Source organism: Mustela putorius, unplaced genomic scaffold (genome assembly GCF_011764305.1).
Source record: "Mustela putorius furo isolate JIRA1106 unplaced genomic scaffold, ASM1176430v1.1 tig00000196_pilon_pilon_pilon, whole genome shotgun sequence".
In the NCBI taxonomy this organism is placed as follows: Eukaryota; Metazoa; Chordata; class Mammalia; order Carnivora; family Mustelidae; genus Mustela; species Mustela putorius.
In genome coordinates, this window is record NW_025421310.1 from 10,392,993 (window position 1) to 10,419,345 (window position 26,353).

General features: G+C 50.3%; 1 protein-coding gene across 4 annotated transcripts in view; it reads left to right on the forward strand.

Annotated features, from left to right (window-relative positions):
* Nucleotides 1-26,353, forward strand: part of VRK3 (VRK serine/threonine kinase 3) — a 33,689-nt gene that overhangs the window by 2,867 nt on the left and 4,469 nt on the right. For all 4 annotated transcript variants that reach the window (XM_013064040.2, XM_004767233.3, XM_004767231.3 and 1 more), the window contains exons 3-13: nt 802-941; nt 4,420-4,557; nt 5,490-5,705; nt 10,935-10,996; nt 12,769-12,835; nt 13,781-13,865; nt 14,115-14,220; nt 15,938-16,030; nt 17,391-17,523; nt 18,897-19,017; nt 24,590-24,648. In XM_013064040.2, the coding sequence (XP_012919494.1) occupies nt 803-941; nt 4,420-4,557; nt 5,490-5,705; nt 10,935-10,996; nt 12,769-12,835; nt 13,781-13,865; nt 14,115-14,220; nt 15,938-16,030; nt 17,391-17,523; nt 18,897-19,017; nt 24,590-24,648 (1,219 nt within the window). In that variant the 5' untranslated portion in view covers nt 802. The remainder of the gene's footprint in view (nt 1-801; nt 942-4,419; nt 4,558-5,489; nt 5,706-10,934; nt 10,997-12,768; nt 12,836-13,780; nt 13,866-14,114; nt 14,221-15,937; nt 16,031-17,390; nt 17,524-18,896; nt 19,018-24,589; nt 24,649-26,353) is intronic.

Here is a 26,353-nt window from a genome sequence, read left to right on the forward strand (position 1 = left end):
GAGACAGGCAAGGCCTGGAGGACAGTGCTATGAAATCCAGTGTCTCACTAAGTACATCAGGATGAGACCCACTGCATAGCTCTAACCAACTCTAAAGCCCTGGTGACTTCATGTGACATAAGTTTATTTGCTGATCCTGAGATTCCAATGTGGACCAGGCCACCCTCCTCCATTTTGCAGCTATGCCCCCCCCCCCAGAGCATGCCACCCCCAGAAGTCTCCAAGCTGCGGGCTGGTGGATGGAGAAGGAACTCCAGCTTTTCACAGCCTCAGCTGGGAAGTGACTTCCACTCACATGCCATTGGCCAGAACTAGTCACGTGGCCCCAATCTGCTTGGGATGGGGGTTTTGTGTCCGAGAAGTGTAGGGGAAAATGTGGGTGATTGGCCAGCTTTCACCTTCTCTCCCGTCCCTGTCGTGGGTTCCAAGAAATGAACATCACAGATGATGGCAGAAAACCCTCCGTGCTCCCACGCCTGGAGCAGAACTCCTACATGATGTCCGTTGACTCAGAGGCACGACCGTGTTGCATTTTTCTGCTTTTCACCACCACCACCCACACACCCATCACCCCCCCCCCACCCAGGCCACAAGGGAGAGAGGAGTGGCTGGAGGCTGAATCCAGGGGCCAGGAATTCATTTCCAAAGTGGCCACTTCCTAAGACAGTCTGCTCCAACAGGATAACTTTCCTCCCTTTTCCAGTCTGGTAACCACAGGGAGCGCAGGGGACGACTCACTGGTGGTGCGTTTGGTTTTTGCCTTCAGCTTCCTGTTCCCTCCCTCCACTTCTTGTTTTCTAGCATGTTCACCTTCTGTCCAGACTGTGGCAAAAGTATTGAAGCCTCATTCAAGTTCTGCCCCTACTGTGGAAAACCTTTGTCCTTAGCAGAGCATGAAGGGTCCCAGACCTTTGTCAGACCGCGTACGTCATCCTTCCGAGGTAAGAACCAGGCCTTCAAGGGATGATGCGTATGTGCGTGCATTTAGGGAGGGAGGACAGTCACTTTTGCAGCCTGTCTGATGCTGCATTGATCCCAGAGCTGCCTGGGGACTCAGGCTCAGTCTACACTCAGTTTCTTGGCATCTGATCAGCCCCGTTAAAGTTGACAACTCACACATTTCTGTCTCCAGTCTGAACTCCTCCCCTGAAATCCAAATTCATATGTGTATGTATTCACCCGCTGCACCTGTTGTGTGTCCCATATGCATCTCCACACATGCCCAGGGCTGAGCTCCTGATGTGACTCTCACCCACCCATCTATCCCTTCCGTAGACTTTGCATCACAGTATACGTGGCAACCGTGTAATCCGGTTTCCCAGACCAGACTCTGCAGTCACCATCCTTCAGTCCTCTTTCTCTCCCATCCCGCAACTTCAGCTCTCCAGCAAATCTTGGCCATTCTCCCTTCAAAATCGGTGCCCACTTCTGCCACCTCCTGAGCCACCACCCTGCCCCGTCCGTCCCCTCCTCTCAGTGCCCTACCTCTCAGGACCTGGCAGAGTTGGGTGCTGAGAAATCTCACAAATTGATGGACTGAATGAGTGAAATATCAGCAGTAGGTCCTGGCCAATGGCAAGCCCAAGCATATCCTGCCTTGAGAAATCAAAGCGAGCGAGCTTGTCTGAAGGCCACAGAAGGAAGTCAGCATACGTGACATTCATTTTATCATTTGAGATTGCATTTGGCTGCAAGTAACAGAAAAATGCTTCCTCAAGAGTTTGTGTGTGTGTGTGGGGGGGTGGTTTAAATGAATGGGTTTACTTTTCATACTAAAAAAGTCTTCAGGGACCAGTCCAGTGGAGGAATGGGGTCCCCCGATGCCATAGGGACCCAGGCTCTCCCCGTCTTTCTGTTCGGACATTCTGAACAGAAGGGTTTCCCCCCATGCTTATTGCCTTGAGTTTTCAAGATGGCTTCTCCTCTCCGGTGTCGTGTCTGCATTCCAGACAGTTGCTGACAGTATTTACCTTCACCTGAGTTCAGAGTCTGAGGGTTTGGTTTTGCTTCTGGTTTTTTCTTTTTTAAGATTTATTTATTTCAGAAAGTGAGAGACAGAGAGTGCGCAAGCATGAGCAAGAGGGGCAGAGGGAGAGAGAATCTCAAGCAGACTCTGTTCTGAGCACAGAGCCCGACTTGGGGCTCGATCTCACAACCCTGAGATCATGACCTGAGCCAAAGCCAAGAGTCAGATGCTTAACCAGTGACGCCCCCAGAGCCTGAGTTTTAACCATGGCCTTCTCTAATGCCAACCTAGGACTCAGTTCATTATTCATTCACCTGGACCGCCTCCTGTGTACCTAGGTGCTGTCTGTCCCAGACAAGTAGTAACACACACAATACGTACCAGGTGTCTGGTTTCTCAGAGCTTTTGAAAGTCAGTAAGGCAAACAGACATTGAATAAGCAACTACCAGGAGAGCATATAATAACAGAAGGGAAATGGATGGATCATGGAACCCACTGAAAAGAATTTTGTTTCTGGGGGGGATCTGGGAAAGCCTCACTTGTAGGTCACATTTGAGCCCAAACCAAGAGGTGATAAAAATTAGCTAAGTGAAGAGTGGGGTCAAGTTGAGGGAGTCAGGAAAGTTCCACACACTGGGGCATGGTAAAGGGAAAGGCCATGTGGTGGGGGGAGGCATGCATGTAGGAAAAATAAAGGCGGACATCTTGACTGGGGTAGATAGGCAGGGCTCTGTAGACCCTGGGTAAGGAGGTTAGTAATCACTGATGTAGTCGGGAGCTGTGGAGGGTTTCTACCAAGTGGGAGATACAATATGATTTGCATTTTGAAAAGATCTCTGTGGAAAGTGGGGGCGCCTGGGTGGCTCAGTCAGTTAAGTGTCTGACACTTGATTTTGGCTCAGGTCACAATCTCAGAGTCTTGGAATAGAGCCCTGTGTCAGGCTCCATACTGCATGAGAAGCCTGCTTAAGATTCTATTCTCTCTCCCTCTGCCCCTCCTCCCACTCATACTCATGCTCTCTCTCTCTTTCAAAAAACAAGAAGAAGAAGAAGAAGAAGAGGGGTGCCTGGGTGGCTCACTGGGTTAAGGCCTCTGCCTTCGGCTCAAGTCATGATCCCAGAGTCCTGGGATCAAGCCCCATGTTGGGCTCTCTGCTCAGCAGGGAGCCTGCTTCCCTTCCTCTCTCTCTGCCTGCCTCTCTGCCTACTTGTGATCTCTCTCTCTCTCTCTCTCTCTCTCTGTGTCAAATAAATAAATAAAATCTTTAAAAAAAAAAAAAAAAGACACGGGGCACCTGGGTGGCTCAGTGGATTAAAGCATCTGCCTTCGGCTCAGGTCATGATCTCAGGGGTCCTGGGATCGAGCCCCTCATTGGGCTCTCTGCTCAGCAGGGAGCCTGCTTTCTCCTCTCTCTCTCTCTGCCTGCCTCTCTGCTTACTTGTGAGCTTTGTCTGTTAAATAAATAAATAAAATCTTTAAAAAAAAAAATAAGACAGATCTTAGAGGAGCGCCTAGGTGGCTCAGTCAGTTAAGGATCTGACTCTTGATTTTGGCTCAGGTCATGATCTTGGGATCATGAGACTGAGCCCGGATGAGGCTCTGTGCTGGGTGTGGAGCATGCTTAAGATTCTCTCCTGCTGCCTCTGCCTTAGAGAATTCTCTTAGGACCAGGAGCTCCCAGTCAATCAAAAGATACCAGGAAAGACACCTGGGTAGCTCATTTGACTGGACATCTGCCTTCAGCTCAGGTCATGATTCCAAGGTCCTAGGATCGAGCCCCACACCAGGCTTTCAGTTCAGTGGGGAATCTTCTTCTCCGTCTCCCTCTGCTGCTTGTGCTCTCTTGCTTGCTTTCCTGCTCTCTTTCAAATGAATAAATAAAATCTTTAAAATAAAAGACACCAGGAAAAGGCCAGTGTCAGGACAAACAACAAACTATAAAATCACACCCATGATGACCAGAGACCTCAGAATTAACAGATGAGAATATGTTCGAAACATACTTAACATAGTTAAAGAAATAAAAGAAGAAATTCAAAATATGGTGAAGAAGCAGAAGTTAGTTAGAATTGTAAAGGAACCAAAACAATTTGAAAAGGAACCAAACATCATCATGGTGACCAGAAACTTGCTGGATGGTTTAACTGCTGACCAGACAAAGCTGAAGGGAGAATTAGCAAATTGGAAGATAGATTCAAAGAAATTGCCTAGAAGAAAGCAGAATGACAAAGCAATAGAAGACACACAAGAGACGCCAAGACCCAAGGAGGAAAAGCAAATAACTAAAATGAAGGGAAGTTTGCTTAGATATTTAGGTGACAAGAGAACCAATACTTGGCTCTGGGGGTCCAAGGGAAGAGAGTAGTCGAATGTGCCCTCAGAGTTCCCGGTTTAGGGGTTCCTAGAAGAGGCTTTGTAATCCCAGTTTGTGTCTGGTCTCCCTTTCTATAGGCTCAAGGAAACAAAGCAACTCCAGTCCTGAGATCCCTTGTAAGAAAGTGAAATGGTCCAGCTCTGTCACCTCCCCCTCCTCATCCCTCTGCTTAGATGGTGACAGTTCTGGGTCTGAAGATACTGTGAGATCCAAAGGTAAGAGTTGGGGTCAATCCCGCTTGACTCGATGGGGAAAAGGCGGGTTGTTGGACAGAGTTCCGGGCTTCGTTCCCCTGCTCGGGCATCCTCTACCCTGCCTGGGGCCCTCATCCTTTCTGCCTCACTTGCTGGACTGACAGTCCTGTGTGGGCAGGGACCAGGTAGATTCATCTCCATAAGCCTGGTGCCTGCCAGCAAGTGTGGGAGTCTTGAGGACCCTGTGCTCATCTCCCTCCCAGGTGGCCCTTGGATCTAAAGTCTCAGCCCTCGGTGCCTTGCTTCCATCCCCTGTTATCCTCCAGACCCCTCTGCCTCTTGCCATTCTATGCCTTAGGTGGATGGTGGGTGGGAAGAATGCATTAGACAATATCCTTTCTTGTGTCCACATCTCTCTCCTGACCATGACATCCCATTCTCTTGCCAGACTGGGAGCCCCTCAAGGACAGGGTCTTGGTCTAACAAATTTCTGAAGCTTCTTTATACTCAGCACAAGGCCAGGGCCTGGTTTGGGATGTTTCTGGTTGAGTATCTGGAATGTCTTTTTTCTCCTTCATAAAATTCTGCTCATCCAACAAGACCCAACTCAAATGTCCCCTCCTCCAGAAAGCCTCTCTTGACTTCTCAAGGCACCAAAAATCTTTTTCTCATATTCCTCTCTATGGCCCTGTTTCAGACTCAGTTCTGACCAACTATGTCCAGATCAGCCTCCCGCACCAAATTAGGGGCTCCCAAGGGACAGGGCCCAGGTCTGAGTCCTGTCTGGATCTCCAGCTTTATCCCACGAGGCTCTGACTCATGAAAGGTCCCGGGAAGCATCTGTTGAATGAGCAAATGAATAAATGAGCAGAGTGGCAAGCATTGTCCTATTACCCATATAACTGTGTTCTCCCAGATGCTGCTTTTTCTTTAATCTGAGCATCATTCCGCAGGGTCCTGGAGCAGACCCCCAACCCCCAAAAGCAGCCCACAGGCAACCAAGCGAAGCCCGCAGGCGATGAAGAGAAGCCCACAGACACTGAAGCGGAGCCGGGTGACAACCTCACTTGAGGCTCTGCCCACAGGGGTGGTGGTGACAGACAAGAGTGGGCGGCACTGGAAGCTGGGACCCCTCCAGACCAGGGATGACCAGGGCATTCTCTATGAAGGTACAGTGTCCACAGGCCGGCAGGCCCTGGGCTGGGCTGAACCAGGGTGTCTTCAGACCAGGGCAAGGGGAATGGAAATGGAAACCATCTCCCAGCTGCAGACCTGCCTCTGGACAACTTTCTCTTAGACTGGGGCCTACAGAACTCCCCACCCATAGGGGCTGGGCAGATCGAGTAAATGTGTACAGGAGTCCAAGAGTGAGCAGTTGGTAATGGTGGAGACTGTGGCCAACTGGAAAGCATGTGCTCTGTGTAAAGAGGCATGCCCCTCCTCTACCTCTGTTGCGGGGGAGTACAGGCCCAGGGCGGCTGAATGATAGGGATCACAACAAATGTTCTATCTATCCTGCAGTGGTGGCAGGGAGCACCCCCCAAAAAAATGTAGTTTGGTGATGGAGGATATGCATGACTACTTGCTTGCATAATTGAGGTTTCTGGGAAGTGCAGGTCTGCATCTCCCTGAGAAGAGGAAGGAAAGGCACCTGGTTTGGGTTTTTGTTCGGTTGAGGGGTGTGGCTGGAGTGAGGGTTCCTGCCCTGGGGCCAGGGCCTCCGTGATTTGCATCTCCCATGGCAGCAAAGGAGGGAGCCCCCTGTCCTCAGGCTTGCTTATCAGCTTGCCCAGATGTGGGGCCGGAGAGGAAGAGGCAGGACCCGGCTTAGACACTGGCATTGTCAAAGTTTAAAAAATGGAGTCAGACACCTTGTGACAATGAAGAGAAAAAGAACTGTGCTGGGAGTGTTAGTATTAACCAACCTGATGTTTATCGAGTACTTATTCAAGGCCACACTGTGTTCTAAGCACTCTGTGGGAGGTTTGGTCATTTTTTCAATTGAGATAAAAGCCACGTAACATGAAATTGATGATTTTAAAGTCTGCAGTTCAGTGGGGTATAGTCCATTCACGGTGCTGTGCAGCCATCACCTGTATCTCGTTCCAGAACGTTTCTACTAGCCGTAAAGGAAACCCCGTGCCAAAGCACTTGCTTTCCCCCTACCCCACACTTTCCAGCCTCGGTCATCCGCTAATCTGCTCTCTGTCTCATTGGGTTTCTCTGTTGTGGACGTTCCAGATTTTGCATCTGTCTTCTTCCCCCCAGTGTGATGTTCTCAAGGTCGGTCCACATCATAGTGTGTGTCAGAACTTCATTCTGTCTTGTAGCTGAACAATACTCTCTTGGTGTGTGTATTTCATGTCAGCTTCTCCATTTACCGGTTGGCTGGTGGACAAGCGGATTGTTTCCGCTTTGGGCTGTGATGACTCCCCTTGCCCTGAGCATCTGGGTACACATTTCCATGGGGCCGAATGTTTGCTTTGTACTTCCTAATTCACCACAGGTGCCAGCACTGTCACTGTCCCCATGTCCTAGAGGAGGGACGTGAATCCCAGAGATGTCATTAACCAGCCAGAGATCTGGCTCCAGAGATCTTCCAAGTTTTCAGGAAAAGCCAGAAATCTGGATTTTGATGGGAAGTCTTCTATTTGGAAGTGCCAACTGGGCGTGGGCCACTGTCGGGGCGGGGAACAGGGCTGGTGAGGGCTGTGAAGTGCGTTTGCACTGTTTGGGGCTGTGTCACCCACCAGCCACATCGCCTTTCTCCTCTGCGAGCTTGTACCAGTCAAGAAATGGTGCAGTTTTTTTTAAAAGATTTTATTTATTTATTTGACAGACAGAGATCACAAGTAAGCAGAGAGGCAGGCAGAGAGAGAGGAGGAAGCAGGCTCCCCGCTGAGCAGAGAGCCCGATGCGGGGCTCCATCCCAGGACACTGGGATCATGACCTGAGCCAAAGGGAGAGGCTTTAACCCACTGAGCCACCCAAGTGCCCCGAAATGGTGCAATTTTATGTCCTGTAGTTAAAGCCAGTAACAATTAAACAACAGCCAGAATTGCGATTTTTTTTTTTAAATGGCTGATGACACTCTTGGCCCACTCTGTCCCCCATCCTTGCTTGGTTCATCCCACCACTCAGCTCATCTCACTCCCTTACTCAAGCAGCCCTGTGAGGGGGCGTTCTCTTCCTCATCAGCTCCTGGGTTATGACATCATCCTCCCTGTCTCCCCAGAACAATCCAGGAGAACCAGTAGACGCCAATAGAAAAACCACTGGACGCCAGTAGCACCCAGCCCCTCCCCCTACCGTGACAACCAAAACTATCTCCAGACACTGCCTGCTGCCTATGGGGGAAATTGAGACCCACTGAGTCAGGCCATCCCAGACACATCAGTTTAATAGTCACATGGAAGCGCTGTGATTGTATTTTATTTTTTAAGGTTTTTTTTTATTTATTGTAGAGAGCACGCGCATGAGTGGGGAAGGAACAGAGGGAGAGGGGGAGAGGGAATTTCAGGCTCACTCCCCGCATGGAGCCCGAAGTAGGGCTCAACTCCACAACCCTGAGATCATGACCTGAGCCGAAACCAAGAGTCAGACACTCCACCACCTGATCCCCCCAGGCACCCCAACACTGTGATTTTATTAAGCACCTTTCAAATGGCCCACAACAGAGAGGTTGGGGCAGAGATGGGCGTGCCAGGCTCAGGCGGGGCATAAGCAAAGACTCAGAGGCTAGAAACCCAGGAACAGGAGCAGGAAGCATCAGGATGCTGGTGTTCCTGGCAGTGAGAGTAGGTGCGCGGGGTGCCCAGAGTCTCCAGCAAGCCCTCCCCTCGCTGGGAGGTGGGACGGTGCAGCCAGACCTTGTGGGCTATCCTCCTGTCTCTGCTGGCAGCTAGTTGTCTAACCTTGTTCGGGTTCAAGTCCTGACCTCGTGCCTCAGTTTCCTCACCTGCAGAATGAGATAAGAGTAGTAGTGACCTCGAAAGGTCATTGTTGGGAAAGCTGCACAGGTGGACCAATGCAGAGGAAAGCAACAAGCACAGTGCAAGTGCTTCCTGTCGCTGTGCTGCTCATGATGGATCTCAGAGCAGCTTTCTTGCTCCAGGTTCAACATCACCAGTCTTCTGGTAGTCGGGGGCCTCCGCCTGCTCACCTGCTATGCCCTTGTCAGCCTTGGGAGCACATAGGGACTTTCCATATATCAGGTCTGCATCAGACAGGGGTCTCCCTAGGCCCCAGAGTCTGGAGCCCTCGGTTGATAGCCAGCCTCTACAGGAGCAGTTGGCCAAGTGCATTACCCGTCCTGGGCCTCTGTCAGCCCCCCTCTATAATGCAAATGGCCCAGCTGGCTCCCCAGGCTATTAGAGGAGTGGAAGAGAGAAGCCCTTCATAATCCGCAGAGAAGTGCAAGAGATGTATGTAAGTTGCCAGCTCTTCCTGCCTGCTTCTGAGTGCCAGGCATGTACCTGTCACCTGCCCACGTGGGAACTCTGGGAGCCCGGTTAGTATGCGTGAGAGGTGCCACAGTCCGCTCCAGACACCTGCTGACAATCTTCCCAAGCCCCCTTCCCGCAGCTGGGACGGACCCCTCTGCCCCCTGAGATCTCAGCCCTTCACACATTTCCCTCTTACAGGACCCACTCAGGTCACCTTTGACCCTGAATTTGCAAACCCTGGGCTCCCACCCTGCTCCAGCTGGAGCTTCTCGAGAGCGAGGGTGACCTCTGGGTAACTGTCACCTCCCTGTCCCTCGGCTCAGCATCTTAGACAACACAAACCTGGATGGTGAAGGGGTAGGAAAGACGAGAGAAAGGAAGGACTCGGAGGGCCGCAGGGATGAACTATGCTGTTTTAGTTCATGGGCTCTGGATGATAAGGCAGGGCCAGCACTGCCACTTACTGGCTGTGGGTCCTTGTGCCAATTATGATATTTTGAAAGCTGCCACACACCAAGCACCCACTGTGAGCCCGGCTTGGTGCTTGGCTGTGGGGCCGGGTGGGTTCACCAAGTGGTGCATTTGAAGGCGGAAACCAGCTTTGATGCTCAGCTATGGCCCATCTGAGCCTTGCTTCCGACCCCGGGGGCAAGCTTCGTCATTCCTATTTCACAGACTTGGCAACGGAGGCCCAGAGAAGTCTAACGCCTCAGGCAAAGTCATACAGAGAGTTGGTGGCCCAGTGGCCTCCTCTGTCTTTTGGCTTCTCTGACCCTCCGCTCTCGTCTCCTCCACCAGGTGGCACTAATGATGACAGCAAGAGCAGTAATAGTAACATCGTAGAAGACCTTAAAGGGAAACCATGAGCTTTTAAAGCCCACTCTTAGTACGGGGTTTGTAACCGAACCAAATGGCACAAACATGAAGGGTGTTTATGAGCAAGAGGGGAAGAAGGAGGTGGGAGGCGGGTGCAGCCAGCCATAGCTTCATCTGTCCCTGTGGGGCTCTGGAGCAGAAGTGGTCTTTGAGCATGGTTCTGTGTTGACCCAACACAGATGGGCCTTTACATCCCCCTTGAAAACCTGTTGGATATGGGCCACCCCAGGCTTGCAGCTTTGGGGACCCCTGAGGTGCTGAAGGCTACTTGGGACAGCACTCCCCGGGGGACGGGGCTGGGACAAGAAGTCCTTCCTCGCAGGGGTTCTACATCTGTACTTACCCGTACGTGTAAACAAATGCAAATAGCTGGTGTGTTGGGGGTCCCTAGGACCACCCCGCCAGGCTCACTTGTTCACAAAGAGGACCCATCCACAAGCCTCAGTCCATAGCTGTTCTTGTCCCCCAATTCATTACAGCAAAAGGACACAGAGCACAGGCAATGGGGAGAAAGTCCAGGGGGGACCAGCATCGGCCTCGAGAATCCTCTCCCTGTGGAGTCACACGGGTTGCACAAGGAAGTGTGACAACATGTGTGAAATGTCATCTACCAGGGACGCTCCTGAAAGACACAGCACCCAGGGTTTTTACTGGGAACTCATTACATAGGTGCACTCTGCCTGGAATGTACCAAATTCTAGACTCTTACAAGGAAAGCATCTATTCAGCATGATAGTTTGGGCACAGAGCCCTCCTCTTATTGTTAGAGAATGCTGGAACCCTCCTCAAACCCAGGTTCCCAGACACCAGTCAGGGGTCACCCTTGCAAGCAAGCCTTTCCAAGGAGAGCAGGCAGACCTTCTCATCAATAACCCTCTTTGTGTAGCTGAATATTAACTAAGAAAAAAAAAAAAAGAGCCTGTTTGAAAGTAGGAAGGAAGGGGTCTTGAAAGCCAAGAGTGTACTTGATCCCCAGGGAACCAGAGAAGCGAAAGTGCTGCTCATTCCTGGGAAGCTTGAGGACCGTGACTCGCCTTCCCTCTAGATGATAACCTGGTTCATTTTGTCCACCCACAGCTGAGGCTCTCTCCACCCTCGCCTGCAAGTCAAGTCAGAAGCAGACGTTCTCGCTTAAACTTGTGAGTGTCCCCGGGGTGCAGAGCCAAGAGGGGAGGGCCTGTAGCTTGTGCACCAATGACCTCCGGGCCCCTTGGAATGCTGGCACAGGCAGAAGAGTTCGGTCTTGGCCTGCGGGCAGCCATGGGACCTCAGACCAGGCACATCTCCCTCCAGCCTCATGTTCTTTATCACAGGGGACTCGGAAACTGCCGTGAGGTCTGCCCCGCACCCCAGTTCTGGCACAGGGCAATCTGGACAGGTGCCTTCTTCCCTCCTGGGGCTGAGTTTCCTCATCTGGGTGAGGGAGCCACTAATACCCACACTGTGTGACCCACCTGCCTGTCTTAGAGCGTGTATTTCTTGAGCACCGCTATATATCCCTGTGCTGGGTGTTGGGGCCCATCAGACAAGCAATGAGATGGGGTCCCTTCACTGAGGAGTCCATGAAATCATACACAACCTTAGCACATGGGAAACATGCACTTGAGGGGAGCCCAGAGGGAAAGCCAACCAAGAACATGAAAGCAGCCAGGCAGGCGAGTGGCGTCCCTCCCAGAGAGGAAGAGCCTATAACAGTATATCATCCTAGTTAGCAGCCTCATCATTACCCCTGAGAGCTGTACTTATAGGTGACTTTCATTTTCTTACCTTCGTTTGTGCAGATTTTCTCACCCCTAAAACACCGGGGCAGCCAGTCCTGGTGCCCCCCCACCTCCCACCCTGTGGTCCTAGATAGAGGCTGTGTGAGTGGACTCCAGAGCCAGGCTAACATATGAGTAACGGCACCTGCTTGCTGAGAGCCTGTTCCTAAAAATAATAATAATAATTTTTTTAAAAAGAGAGATAAAGGGGCTCCTGGGTGGCTCAGTGGGTTAAAGCCTCTGCCTTCGGCTCAGGTCATGATCCCAGGGTTCTGGGATCGAGCCCCGCTTCAGGCTCTCTGCTCAGCAGAGAGGGGAGCCTGCTTCCTCCTCTCTCTCTGCCTGCCTCTCTGCCTACTTGCGATCTCTATCTGTCAAATCAATAAATAAAATCTTAAAAAAAAAAGAGAGAGAGAAAGAGAGAGGGCCTGTTCTGTGCCCAACCCAGGGCGAAGAGTCTCACGAGCAGGCCTGGTAGATAGTTCCTTTGTTCCCCCCATTTAACAGATGAGGAAATGGGGACTTGATCACTTGCCCAGGGGCACCCAGCGTACAAGTTGCTTTGTCCACTTCTGTATCTTCAATGCCAGTAGAATACTCAGCACATAATAGGTGTTTTGTACAAAGAAGGAATGAATGGCAGTGCTGAGATTTGAACCTAGCTCTCTTTAACCCGTGCTCTTAAGAGGCCACCTGTACCAGTCGTGTATAACCTCCATTTCATGGGCTGAGATGGCTGCCCCCCTCCTGCTATCTCCGCTGCATTCCAGCCACCTGGAACAGAAGAGGAAAGGGAGAGCCTGCCCAGCCCTTTGAGGGCATAACCTGAAAGTCACTCCCATCTCATCTGCTTACATCTCTATAGGCTAGAAGTTGGTCACAGGGTCATTCCTTGTTGCAAGGGAGGCTGGGAAATGTAGTTTTTAACGGAAGGCCACAGGCCTAGGGAAACCTGTGGATCCTATCATAAAAGAAGAGGAATCTGGGCAATGAGAAGTCATGTGTTCACATGCAGCACCCTGGGGAATTTAGTTCTGATGTGGGGGTCGTGGTGGTGGTTGCTGGCGTTAACCTGGGATGATGCATGCCAGTGACAACCTTGTCTAAGAGCTTCTGCCATGACAGCCTTCTCCCCCGCCATTCCTGACTAGGATGCCAAGGATGGGCGCTTGTTCAACGAGCAGAACTTCTTCCAGCGGGCCGCCAAGCCTCTGCAAGGTATCTTGCCTGGAGATGGGTGAAGGGGAGAGAGTTAGGGCTTCTAGCTTGGTCAGAACAGCAGCTTCCCTCTGAAGGGGTGGGAAGGGCGGGGATAACATTACAGATGTGCCCAGTCATCTGTCAGGCCTCAGAGGACAGACAGCATGGGCCAAGGCCAGCTGTACCAGCTCTGAGCCAAGCATTCAATTTTCAGGACCACAAGGCAGTTACTAAGCATAGTCATTATTTAAAATTAATTACATCATCTTACAATCAAATACATTATGTTAAGAACAGTAATGAATATTCAGATCCTCAAAACTCATCACTTCCTAATCGTTTTTCTAGGTACATAGTGGGCAGCGGGCCGCCCTGAACACATTGCTCACGTCCATTGTACCTGCTTGGTGAAAATGCCATACAAATGGCGTGTGGCGTCTCTTCCAGCTCCACATTCCATGATCTCAGACCCATGGCCTGAAATGGGCTGTGGTTGGAAGCATTGACACCAAAAAAATCGGCAAACATGACCAGTCAGGGCTATCTTTCCCTAGACAGACAGTCATTAAACTTTTACCAGCACGCTATTGGCTCTATACCATCCAGCCGAGATCCTGGGAGATGGGCAGACCACTGGTTGATGCCATGACACTTGAGACATTTCCTGATCTTACCAGTGACACATGTGAATTCAGAGGTCACTCTGTTGTCCTTGTCCCTTCCACACCAGATCTGTATATGCATTCAGCTGGGCTCACCCTGTCCCCTGCAGATGTAGGTTACAGTCAGAGGTCAGCAATGAGCACCCTTTCACCACCCCATTGTCACCTGCCCATAGAGGTGACATCTCTGACCAGGAGCCTGGCAGTCTGGGCTGGGCTCAGGCACTCTTTGCTTCTGCCTGAGAAGGGACTGTGGGCCCCAGGACCACGGGGGCTCTGACCTCTTGCCCCTCTCCCACAGTGAACAAGTGGAAGAAGCTGAACTCGACCCCCCTCCTGGCCATCCCCACCTGCGTTGGTTTTGGGATTCACCAGGACAGGTACAGGTGAGTCACTTCACCTGCCAGCCACCTTGCTGGTCCCTTTCTTTCTCTCCATGTCATGTGCCCGGGCCCCTGGAGCCGGTCCGTGGCTTCCTTCTCCCCATATTTGAGCCAGGCTGATCCCCTAACAATCAGGAACCCTTGCTCTCGCCCGGAACCGGGACCTTATAGCCACCCAGCCAGAGTCCAGCCTCTGTTCTTCATGCCCCCCCCCTGCCCTGTCCTCTCTCCCTCTTCCTGGGATACTTCCAGGTTCCTGGTGTTTCCCATGCTGGGGAGGAGCCTTCAGTCGGTCCTGGATGACAACCCGAAGCACGTCTTGTCGATGAAGTCTGTGTTCCAGATGGCCTGCCGGCTGGTAGGTACCTTGCAGCTGCTGGCTCCTGTCCAGGGGATGGGGACCTGGGTCCTAGATTATCCGCTGGTTTTTTCACTGACACATTCAGCCTGTGCGTCCCTCTGTTGGCCACTGGGGGCTAGCACTTGACCAAAACAGATGAACACTGGGCCATTAGAACCAGAGAGATAAGCATTCCCATGTGGGAGTTGGAGGAAGGGGACCCAGCCTCAAAATGAGGGACTCCATTGGGCTTCCTGGTGGAGATTGGTTATAAGCCACGAGTGGGAAATGGCAAGGTGGTGGGTGGAGTGGGAGTGGAGGAGATACACAGAGAGAATATTCCAGGCCAAGGATACAGCTTAGGCAAAGGTGTGTATGGGAGAGGGAGCATAAGGCATTTGTTCACTGATTTAGTCCCTCGTCCATCCATCCTTTTATTAAATAGTTATCAGGTCACAGCTGGGTGTCAGACACTGTCCCAGGGGCCGGGAGTAACAGGGGTATAGTTTTTATGTCTAGTGGGGGAGAATGATATTAAACAGTTTCACAAGCTATGAAAGTTCTCTGAACAGAAATGTGCCTGTGTTGGGACGCCTGGGTGGCTCAGTTGGCTAAGCAGCTGCCTTCGGCTCAGGTCATGATCCCAGCGTCCTAGGATCAAGTCCCACATCGGGCTCCTTGCTCAGCGGGAGCCTGCTTCTCCGTCAGCCTCTGCTTGCCACTCTGTCTGCCTGTGCTCACTCTGACAAATAAATAAAATCTTTAAAAAAAAAAAAAAAGAAAAAGAAAGAAATATCCCTGTGCTGTGATGGACGATATAAAGACCCAATTTAAATTCCTGGAGAGCTGGGAGTGGCCAAGGAGTGACCTGTTAGGTGTGTCCTGAAGGTCTCTGTGCTGATATGTCTGGGTCTCCCCAGAGGGTAAGGTAAGGATGGCATGGAGAGGTCAATGGTGACCAATCACACAGAACACCAAGCTGAGGACTCTGTCGTAAGGGCACTGGGGAGCCATGGGAGGATTGGGAGCAGAAGAAAGTTAGGATCATCTCTGGGTACAGAAAGACCCTGGGGGCACATGGTCATGGGCAGGAGGGTGTGATAAGGAGGCCAGGTGAGGTTGGCATGAGAGGACAAGCCTGAGGAGATGAGCTGTAGGGACAGAGAGTTTGTAGAACAAGAACCTAGTGAACAGGTAAGCCTTGGGGTCAAGGTGGGCTTCGGGATATATTCAGGATGTAACTAACACCCAGGTAGTTCAGTGTATGAGTCTAGATCTCAGCAAAGAAATCATAGCTAGGGATAAGAAATACAGATTGCTTAACTAAACATATTTCTGCTCTTTGGGAGAAATGAGAAGTCTTTGGTGTAAGTGGCTGTTGAGTTTTGCTTTTTTAGTTTTGGCAGGGTGGGGGGTGGGGGGGGCAATAAGAAACCAACATCTTCCCCTCCTGAGTTCACAGTCAATAGAGGAATAGCCGGAAGAGGTAGGTGGAAAACGGATACTACCTTTAATGCTGATTTTTCCAAAGCCTAGTTAGAAGACATGCTTAGGTATGTCATTGGGAACGGGCTTCCTAATGCTTCACTGAGAATCAGGTTTAAACGCGCTTCCCCCTGCCAGTCACAAGTAGCACCTCCAGGCCCCAGGCCCAACTGTGGAGGTTCCTTCACTGGGCTTTGCCTCAGAACTTCTTTCCATTCATCATCATGGAGATGCTTGCTTTCTCCCCCAGCTGGATGTCCTGGAGTTTCTCCATGAGAATGAGTACGTCCATGGAAATGTGACAGCTAAGAACATCTTTGTGAATCCAGAGGACCTGAGCCAGGTAATAGCCAGGTCCCCTCCACCCCAGGGGCTCTCTGGGCCCAGGATCTCATCTGCCGCAAAACCTCCATGTATCTCACAATGCTTACCACAGACAAAGGATTGCTATCCATCATAAGCAAAGGGCTCCTTTGAATAAATAAGATTTAAACGACTTAGTAGAAAATGGACAAAGGTTAGGAAAAGCAGTTCACAGAATAAGAAACCCACAGGTTAGCTAACCATGTGAAAAGATGCTCAGCCTTCCTAAATAATGTCCGTAATCATAGAAATTGAAAAATTAAAACTTCCTGTTTTAGGGGTGGATAAAACTTAAAAGAATGAGGATTGCTGATAAGGATGTAAGGAAACAGAAATTCTTTATATGCTGTTGGAAGTGTGAATTGGCCAACCTTTCTGGAAGGCCATTTGGATACAGCAGTCAAAATTTTAAATGCATCTGGGGTTTTTTGATCCAACAGTTCATCTTTTAGGAATGTGTCCTATCCATATATTCACAGGACTGTGCAAAGATATATGTACAAAATGTTTCTGACAGTATTGATTGTAGTAGTCAAGTGATAAAACTTTAAATATACATTCCTGGTGGAGTACTGATTAGATAACATTTTTAAATAAATTCTAATTACTTTTAGAGTTGCAAATGACAGAAGCCCAACTTAACATGGCTTTAGAAAAATGTATAAGGAGGTGTTACAAATTATTTGTCCATTGAGTGGAAAAATCCAGAACTTCATTAACTTCAGGCATGGCTATCTGGCTCCAAATTTTAATGCCTGGAACCACTATTAAAGTGCAAGGGTGGGACACCTGGGTGGCACAGTGAGTTAAGCATCAGACTCTTGGTTTTGGTTCAGGTCATGATCTCAGGGTCATCAGCTAAGCAAGGAGTCTTCTTAAGTTTCGCTCTCCCTCTGCCCCTCCCCACTCTCTCCCTCCCTAATCAATCCATCAATTTTTTTTTTAAATAAAATAGGGGCACCTGGGTGGCTCAGTCATTTAAGTGTCTGCCTTCAGCTCAGAGTCCTGGAATCAAGCCCCACTTTGGGCTCCCTGCTCAGTGTGGAGCCTGCTTCTCCCTCTCCCACTGCTGCTCCCCCTGCTTGTGCTCTCTCTCTCTCTCTGTGTGTCAAATAAATAAATAAAATCTTTAAAAAAAAAAAAAGAAATGACTATTAGTGGTTACTTCTGAGTGGTGGGTTGGGGACTAAAGGTGGTTGGTTTAGGTTCTTTTCACTTCATGCTCTTCTGTACTGTTTGGCATTCAGTTGTTTCAAATTGCACCCATGTTTGAACTCTCTGACTCTAGAATCCAAGCTCCTAACCTCCAAACTATATGGCTTCTCCCCATGTCCACACAGGTGACACTGGCAGGCTACGGCTTCACCTTCCGCTATGCCCCCGGTGGCAAACACGTGGCCTACGTGGAAGGCAGCAGGAGCCCACATGAGGGGGATCTTGAGTTCATGAGCCTTGACCTGCACAAGGGATGCGGTAAGAGTCCAGAGAAGGGATTCAGGACCATGGAGATATGCTTCTCATACAAGGATAGCTGTAGGTTTTCTTTTCTTTTTTTTTTAAGATTTTATTTATTTATTTGAGAGAGAGAGAGAGTAAAAGAGTGCACAAGAGCAGTGTGAGGGGCTGAGGGAGAAGCAGACTCCCCACTGAGCAGAGAGCCTGATGTGGGTCTTGAACAGGGACTCTGGGATCATAACCTTACCCGAAGGCAGACACTTAACCAACTGAGCTACCCAGGCACCTGGGCTCTAGGTTTTCATAGCCGCAGACAGCAGGTGGCCAGACACAGGAATCACACTAAGGGAGCTAGAATAAGGATTCAGAACCACGGACAGCCTGTGTTAGTGAGTTGTAGGGCAGCACCAAGGACAGCAAGTGGTTGAACACTTGGCAGTTCCAGGGGTCAGATTCAAGATCTGGTTTAGACTGGGAATGTAAAAGTTGTCCAAGAGTCATTCAGGAGAGGTTGTCAAGGAGGCATGGATACTAGCTATCCATATCTGGAGCACAGGAGTAAGTCTGGATGGAGACCCACATATCAGCAGAATCTCAGGAGTTGTCAGCTGAAGCCCTGGGAGAGGAATGAGATTATCCAAGGAAAGTACACACAGTAAGTAAGAAGAGAATACTTTGAGGAGAAAACTCCTTGAGGATTTTTCAGCCTCTCCTTCCCAAATCCCTTGATGTTGTATACATCCACAGGTCTACCTGTGTCCTCCCATCAGACTCCCCACCCCCCAGGAAAGGGGTGGTGCCTGTGCCTCCAGCACTGAGTGGCAGAAGGTCTGGCACAGTCAACTCTCAGTGCTTGTTTAATGCTTACACACATTGTTGTTTAAATTATGTTATTTAAGAAGCATAAAAAAAAATCCCACAGGATCCATTACCTTCCTCCATTGAGGCTGAGTTAAGTGCCCGTCCTTCTGGGCTCCCTCATGCCCTTTTCTGCCACCGCCCTAGCTCAGGTAATCCCACACCATACTGTGTCTCCATTAGACTGTCAAGGGTTGGAAGCCAACCAAACTCTTGCCTGGGATTTAAGAATGTGGGATGGGGCCTGGTGCACAGAGCTCTGAGAACCTATTGAATGGATGAGTGAGTGAATAAAAGACAAGTAGATAAGGAAGTAAGCTAGCAAAAGCAGGAATGTAGGGACAGCTGAGAGAGCGAATGAGAGTAATTGAGAGACTCATAAGGGCACAAGAGCAGGTAAATGAGAAAGTGAATGAACAGATTAGAGCCTGTGTGCTTGGGTGGTTGAGTGCACTGAGTCAGAGAAAGAGAGTGGAGGTGTCAGTACGTGGAGCATTTGGACTGAGCTGTCTCCTCTTGCCCTGCCTCCCCAGGGCCATCCCGCCGCAGTGACCTCCAGACCCTGGGCTACTGTTTGCTGAAATGGCTCTACGGGATACTGCCATGGACAGACTGCCTTCCCAACATCGAGGATATCATGAAACTGAAACAGAAGTGAGTCTGGGGATCAGCAGAATGCAGCACTGGCCCGGCACCCCAGAAGGTGGGGCAGAAGCTCAGAACCCAGCAGGGAACAAAAAGGAGGGGGAGGCAGCGTCCAGCAGAACCAAGGCCTCTACAGTACTTGGGCATATCCAATAGCATCCATTGCAGTGGACAAGAGCATGGGCTCCAGAGTCACACTGCCTGGGGTCAGACACCGACCCCATCACTGCAGTGTGTTGGGTGGGCAGCTTAATAACTTCCACAAGCCTTATGTTCTCCCTGGGATGAGATCTTCTTAGCACCTACCTCAGGACTTGTGGAAGGATTCAGGGGAGTCAGGTACGCAGCACTCAGCACAGTCTGACCTGTAGAAAATACTCACAGTGCACAGGACACCATGATTCATCCGTTCCTTCACAGACATGTGGGCAGCCTAAGCAGTTAGGCCTGGGCTCTGTTTCAGCACGTGACAATACCGGCCACCCGTGTCCACACTTCCTCTCCCTGTCGTCGGCTTATAAAAGTACCAGATCCTGCTAGCTCTGGTTTAGACATTCAGTACCAGGGACAGTGGAAGAGTAGCTGGATGGGGAGACGTTCAGCACCAAAGACAGCGGGAGAATCTTGCAGGTGCAGAGCAATAGTCAGCACCAAGAACAGTGGTCAGCAGGGCTGGGTGGGAAGGGCACGCAGGCACCTTGGTCTTCAGCACCAAGGACAGTATACTGCTGGGTAAGGGGAAGCCCTGCGGGTCCAGAGGTTGGCATCCAGAATCTAGTATAGCCTTGGCAGGGCTGCTGAGATTTGCCCAGGAGTCATCTAGGAGGGCCCATCTAGGAGAGGTTTGGCCATCCATGTCTGAAGTGCAGGAATGTCTAGAAACTCAGACCTCATTGCTAGCTCAGGAGTTGTCAGTAGATGACCTGGGAAAGAATGGGATTATCCAAGGAAAGTGTGCCTGGTGGGAGGAGGGAAAACTCCAGAGAAGGACATCGAGTCCTTTGTGCTTCTCAGTTCTCTGTGTGCCGTGTCGCTAGTTCATGCTGAGCCTCTCTCTTGTTCTATTGTTTCCCTTTTATAACCCCCCACCATCTTCTCTCAACCATGGACACACACTCAAACATACTTAATATATGTTCTGCTGATACTTGTGTTTAAGTGTATCTGTATCCTTAACTCGCCTGGTGGGGGTAGCACTATGTGTGTTTGACCTGCATAAATACTATTCTGCTCCAAATCTCACTTATTTCTGGCATTTTTCACTCAGCACCTTGTTCTTCAACTTTAACTGCATTGTCACACGTGCATCGAGTTTACTGCTTCTGACTCCTGCTTTCCAATGACTACAGACATGTCTGTGACCTTGAACAATCTATGATCGGTGTGTTTAATTTGCATAAATGGTACTGAGCTCTAAATGTCATTCTGTTCCTTGCTTCCTTTCACTTAGTGCTGTATTTTCTAACTTTAGCTACATTGCTAGTTCACTGCCTCCGAATACTGCTCTTGAATTTGTTTGTTTGGATATGTCTGGATCCTTGAAAAAGCCATGATGTTGCTGTTGGGTGGGTGTGGGATTGGCATGAACTGTCGCATGCCCTGAATCTACTTGTCCTTCAGATTTCTGCTCACTCACTCCCCAGTGCATCAGTTTTCCTCTTGTGGTGCTCAGTCAGAGGAAGGGATCTGCCCCCCTCCACACTGTCCTGCTCGTAATGACCCACGGGAGGACAGCTTGTCTGTGCCAGACACTGCACTCTGTATCATCCTCAGAACAACTCAGATAAATGCTCTTATGACTGAGGCACAGAATGCTTAGGGAATCAGCTCAGGTCACACAGCTACTAAGGAGAGGTGCTTAGACTCAGAGCCAGGCCATTTGACTCTGGAGAAGGCTCTTTCAACATGAAGCTGTGTGGGAGACTTATCACAGATGGATTGGTGGCTTGGATGCAGCCTTCCTTCACTCAACAGATACTTATTGAGCATTTATTATGCACCACACCATGGTCTAGTCCCTGGATATATAGGAATAACTGAGACAAACATCCCTGCCCTTCCGGAACTCCTATACTAGTGGAGGTGACAGGCAGTAAAGAGATGAAGAGTGAAACACAGACCATGTGATAGACCAGACTAGTTGGGACCAATGGGCCAGAGCCCTGGGTACCCACCAGGCCGACTGTCAGGGTGCAGGCACACACCACTCCTTTTGGTTTAATGGTCCAGGCAGGTCTCATGGCAGTAGTGACAGGTGAGTCGCCTCCAGAAGGACAGTGAGATGAGGAGGATATCTCACTTTGGCGCTGATATGTCCTTGACCTCTCCAGAAAAAGAGAGCAACATAGAGAGAGAGAGAGAGAGAGAATTCCTGGGCTCCCAGGCTTCCACAGGCAACCTCTGCCCCAGAAGCCAGCCTCAGAACCCACCAGAAGCCCATTGCCCTATTTTTGTCAGAATTTATTTTTGTACTTCCTTTCTAGTTTTCCAGTAGCTCTCCATATTTAAACCAAGCCAGGAGAAAACAAGTCACAGAATTGGTAACAGCAGCAGTAGGAGCATTGGGCCCAACTGCTAAAGGTCTCGATGTGCCCGGAGCCTATAAACTGCCCCGTACACACTTCTGTTACATTAAGGACAAAGCTGAGCTGCTCTTACGAGGAGATTCCAAAACACAGTGGCTCAGACGAGGTAGATGTTTACTCACCTCTCGAGAGGAGAGCCTTGGCCTCTCCAATGTGCATCTGTCCTCCTGTGGGGCTGGCTCTGCGGGCACCATCTCTCATTGCTTTTGAGAGACAGAACTGGCAATGACATGCATCTCTTGGCCACATGGCCACCCCAAAGCCACACTTCCAGCCTGCGGCTGCTGACCCTGGAGGTTCTGCCCTTAAAGGGGAGAAGTGACAGTGGACAGCAGATAGAGACTGCTCCATGGTGCCACCTTCAGCCAAATTTCTGTGTGGGTAGGGACTGCATCTGCTCACCCCTCACTGTGTTGCTCCCGCCACAGCACTTGGCATGCAGCAGGTGCTCATGAAATAGTTGCTGAATGAATGAACAAGGAAAGCATGTGTGAGCCTTCCTTCACAGGCCCAGGCTTCAGTGTGGACACACAGGTCAGGCAGATGCGGCCCTGGCCTTGGGGAGTTCCCAGGCTGGGAGGAGACGCCTGGGCAGGAAGTAGGTGCTGCCCATGAGGGCGGAAGCAGCCCCAGGAACATCACAGGAGCAGAGGGGAGGCAGGTTAGCTGGCTTCAGGCCACTGGGTGCCTTGACCCAAGAGATGCCTGATCCGGTGTCAGAGCAGAGGGCTTTCCCAGATGGACAAGAGAGGCAAGATTTCTACACAGATAAGACAGCACATGAATGAACTACTCATTCATCCAGAACCTGTTTCCAGAGGGCATTTATGTGCCAGTCCTTGTGCTGGGAAATGCTGGAGACCCAAATGTGAATAAGCGGAGGGCACCACTTGTCATGGGTGAAATCACCCACTGAGGCTCCACTGGGTTTAATCCCCCTTCCACTACTTCCTCTGACTCTTATTAACAGCGCTATACCACTTTGCACAACTCTGCCACCTTCTGCTTCACCAGAGATCATCAGTGAGTGCTTCCCTAAGAGGCTCCACACTCACCAAGTTAGTGCAGCGTAAATAAGATATGTCCTAGTAATAACTTTAACATAGATGACTGGAGTGTGAGTAACAGTTCATTCCCTGAGCCCCAGATCCCAACCACAACCACAGAGGGTTGTGTTTCAGACATCAAGGCACTCCACAAGGGGATGGGGATGGTGGTCATGGGTGCATCCTAGACTCCCCACCAAGCCTGGGTCCCAAGACCTGAAGCAGTAACACAAAGGTCCACGAGGGGGTGATGTTGCCACATGCACATTTTCTGGAACTCTAACTTCTCTAGGGTGTCTTCCTGGTGTGCATGGCCTTTTTCCATGTATTCAACATTAATTCATTTTTTGATACAGTCTAATTCATGATGGAATGAATGAGTAAAAGAGTTAGGAGAGGCATTTTGATTCTTCAAGGCTTTCTGGTGTGTAAATCCCCTCTGGGAAAGCCCAGGTGCCGGTGGGAGTTGGTCCCTGCTCTTAAGGCTGCAGGCTGGGCCAGGAGGTCCCACAGACACCGACAGCCAGTGGTAGGGTTGCTGTGCAATCTATGGCATGTGAGGGGCACAGCTCTTTGGTGCCATCCCTCAGCAGTTCGCCACACATATCCTGAGGCTGCCGGGAGAGATGAGAGTCAGACCTGCCTGATCCTTCCTGTGTCTTTGACAGTTGCCTCAGGGCATCTGTGGACTCTGCACACAGTGCCCAGGCACTCAGGAAGGATATGCCAAGGCCAAGTGGGTGCTTAGGGAACCAGAAGGGGCTTGGTGTGGCCTGAGCATGAGATCAGAAGAGAAAGTCAGAGAGACAAGGCCAGAGGGGCTGGCAGCCCTGCATGCTAGGGCACTGGGGAGTCCCCTGAGGGCTGTGAGTAGGAAGGGGCAAAGTCAGTTCTAGGCATAGAAACATAGAAACTAGGCCAGAAAGCTGGGGAAGAGGCTGAGGTCCCAGAAGAGAGGATGAGGCCTGAACTGGAGAGAGAGGGGATAAGTCAGAGAGGGTTGGGGAGTAGGAGGGTGGAGCTTGGAGACTTCTGGGCTGGGGTTGGGGGAGACAAGGACAGCAGCCAGCACTATGCAAATAGAGGGGAGCCAGGCCTGTGATTCAGGCCAGAGAGGATACAGTGGGCTGGGACTGCGAGGGTGGAACAAAGGAAGTGGATGAATTTCTGGTTTTCTCAAGTTGGCCAAGAGAGAGAGAGAGAGAGAGAGAGAGAGTGTACACAAATACATGTGTGCATTTATAAAGAGGAAGATAGTCCTCATAATTCAGAGGTTCCTTGTTTGTGAATTTGCCTCTTCACCAAAAGGTATTTGTGACCACAGAATCCATACTCCCAGTACTTTCCAGATCATTCACAGACACACACAGAGGAGAGAAATTTTTGAGTTGTCTGATGCGCACAGTCCCAGGTGAGGTCAAAAAAGGCGATGTTCTGCCTTCTCGCTTTGAATCTCACACTATAAACAAGGCTCCTTTAAGTGGTCCATTTAATGCCACTTTTTCCAGATTTTTTGTGCTTTTTCCTGGTGATCTCACCATTTAAAATGGTCCCATGCTTGATGCTGAAGAGCTGTCAAGGTTCCCTAAGGTGTAAGAACACTGGGATGAGCCTTACAGGGAAAATACATGTGTTAGGTTTTGGTGCTGCTGCCTGTGAGTTCAGTGTGGCTAGATCAACAATATAGTAAGCAAGTTATCTTTAAACACGTAAGATAAAGTTAAGTAGAGAGCATGGAGGTCACGATGAAAACACTGTAACCAGAACCTCGCAGGAGCCGGGGACTGTGTTTCCCCTAAAAGCACTCACTGATGGGGTGTTGGCAGGCCCTGCTACCCAGCATAACTCCCACTGATCACAGGGGTCTGCATACCCCTGCTAGACATTCTGCTTTGAAAGTTTTCTCTCCCTTCCCTAAAAGACCTCTTGCATACACCTCTGTCCTGTCAGGTTTCTTGACAACCCAGAGACCCTCGTGGGACAGTGCAGTCACTGGATCTGTCCCTCAGGTATGTCCTGAGGTGGGGGCTGTGGTGGGGACAGGTGACTTGTGTCCAACCCAGTGTTACCTCTCCAAATCACATATGCATTTATGCCCGTTCTCATAAAACCAGAATCTTCCCTGAAGAATACAGAGGCATCTCTGAATACGCTTCTGTGCACACAAGGCATATATGCAACCGCACACACAATGTTATATTTCCCTAGAAAATTTCTCTGAGATAGTGGTACAGACTGGGTTCTGCCAGGTGATTCTTCTCCTGGCCCCACAGGGCAGGGGAACGCGTGCCGATGCCACCATCTGGCAGCTCGACCGGGGCCGGCTTGTTCAGTGCTCCTCTCTCCTGTCTGGCAATTGGAGGTGGCTTATCACCAGCAGGTCTGGGAGGCCTCCACTCTGGGCTTCTTCCTGAAGCCCTGTCAGCATTCCAAGAGAACAAGAGGGGAAGCTGTAGACCATGGGAGTCCCAGAACATCAGTCTGACACATTCAAGCAAGTCACAAGGCCAGCCCAGACTCAACAGGTGGCCAAGTAGCTCTGCCTCATGCTGGGGGCAGCAGCAGATGTTAACAAAGGGACATGACACAGATGGGAGGGCTGCACTCCTCCAAGCTGCTGCCAGGGCTTCCTCTACATATGAAGCAAACACAGATAAACACGTGTACACCTGGTTTTGTCTTACAGAACTCTCGTTTTTTTTAAAAACTATTTTTTAAAGATTTAACCTATTACTTAGAGAGTGAGGGAGAGAGAATGCGCAAGCAGGGAGTGCAGCAGGCGGAGGGAGAAGCAGGCTCCCCACTGAGCAAGGAGCCAAGAAGGGACTCAATCCCAGGACCCTGCAATTATTGACCCAAGCTGAAATCAAGAGTCGATGCTTAACCAACTAAGCCACCCAGGTGCCCCAATTTGTTTTATAATTTGAAATAGCTGAGGGAAGGGGCACCTGGGAGCTCCGTTGGTTAAGCATCTGCCTTTGGCTCAGGTCATGATCCCAGGTCCTGGGATCGAGCCCTGGCTTGGGGGAGTGGGGCCTCCGCACTCAGCAGGGAGTCACCTTCTCCCTCTCCTTCTGCCCCTCCCCCCACTCACCCCTGCTTCTGCTCATGTGTGCTCTCATTCTCTCTCAAATAATAAATAAAATCTTAAAAAAATAAATAGCTGCGGGGGAAAAAAATCAGAAGAACATTTAATGGTACATGAAACTCATCTAAAATAAGCCTTCAGTGTCCATAAACAGACCTGTCTTGCCTCACTCACAGCCGTGCCCACCAGCTTACGAGTTGTCTGTGGCTGTTTTGGGATCGCACAGACACCTCCCCAAACACACACACACACAAAGGCAAAACTGTCATCCTCTGGCACTTTCCAGTGCAAGCTTGCTAGCCCCTGTTTTAGAGATGACACCCTAAATGATTGTAGGAAAATGATATAATTAGCTGGGATTTGCTTTACCCCAAGACCAGAGCAGGAAGTGGCGGGGGTTTTGATGGCCAAGATTGGCTGTGAGCTGGTAGTTGTTGAAACTGGGCGATGGGTAGACTCATGATACCCATGAGGGGGCTCATGATACCGCTCTATTGTTACATATGTTGGATGTTTTACTGAAAAAAAAAAAAAATTTAATCCAAGTGCCTGAGGCAATTCCAGGCCTCAGTTCCAGGCAATTCCATGGCGGAGACTGGGCACAGCCCCCAAGGCTCTGGGTTCAG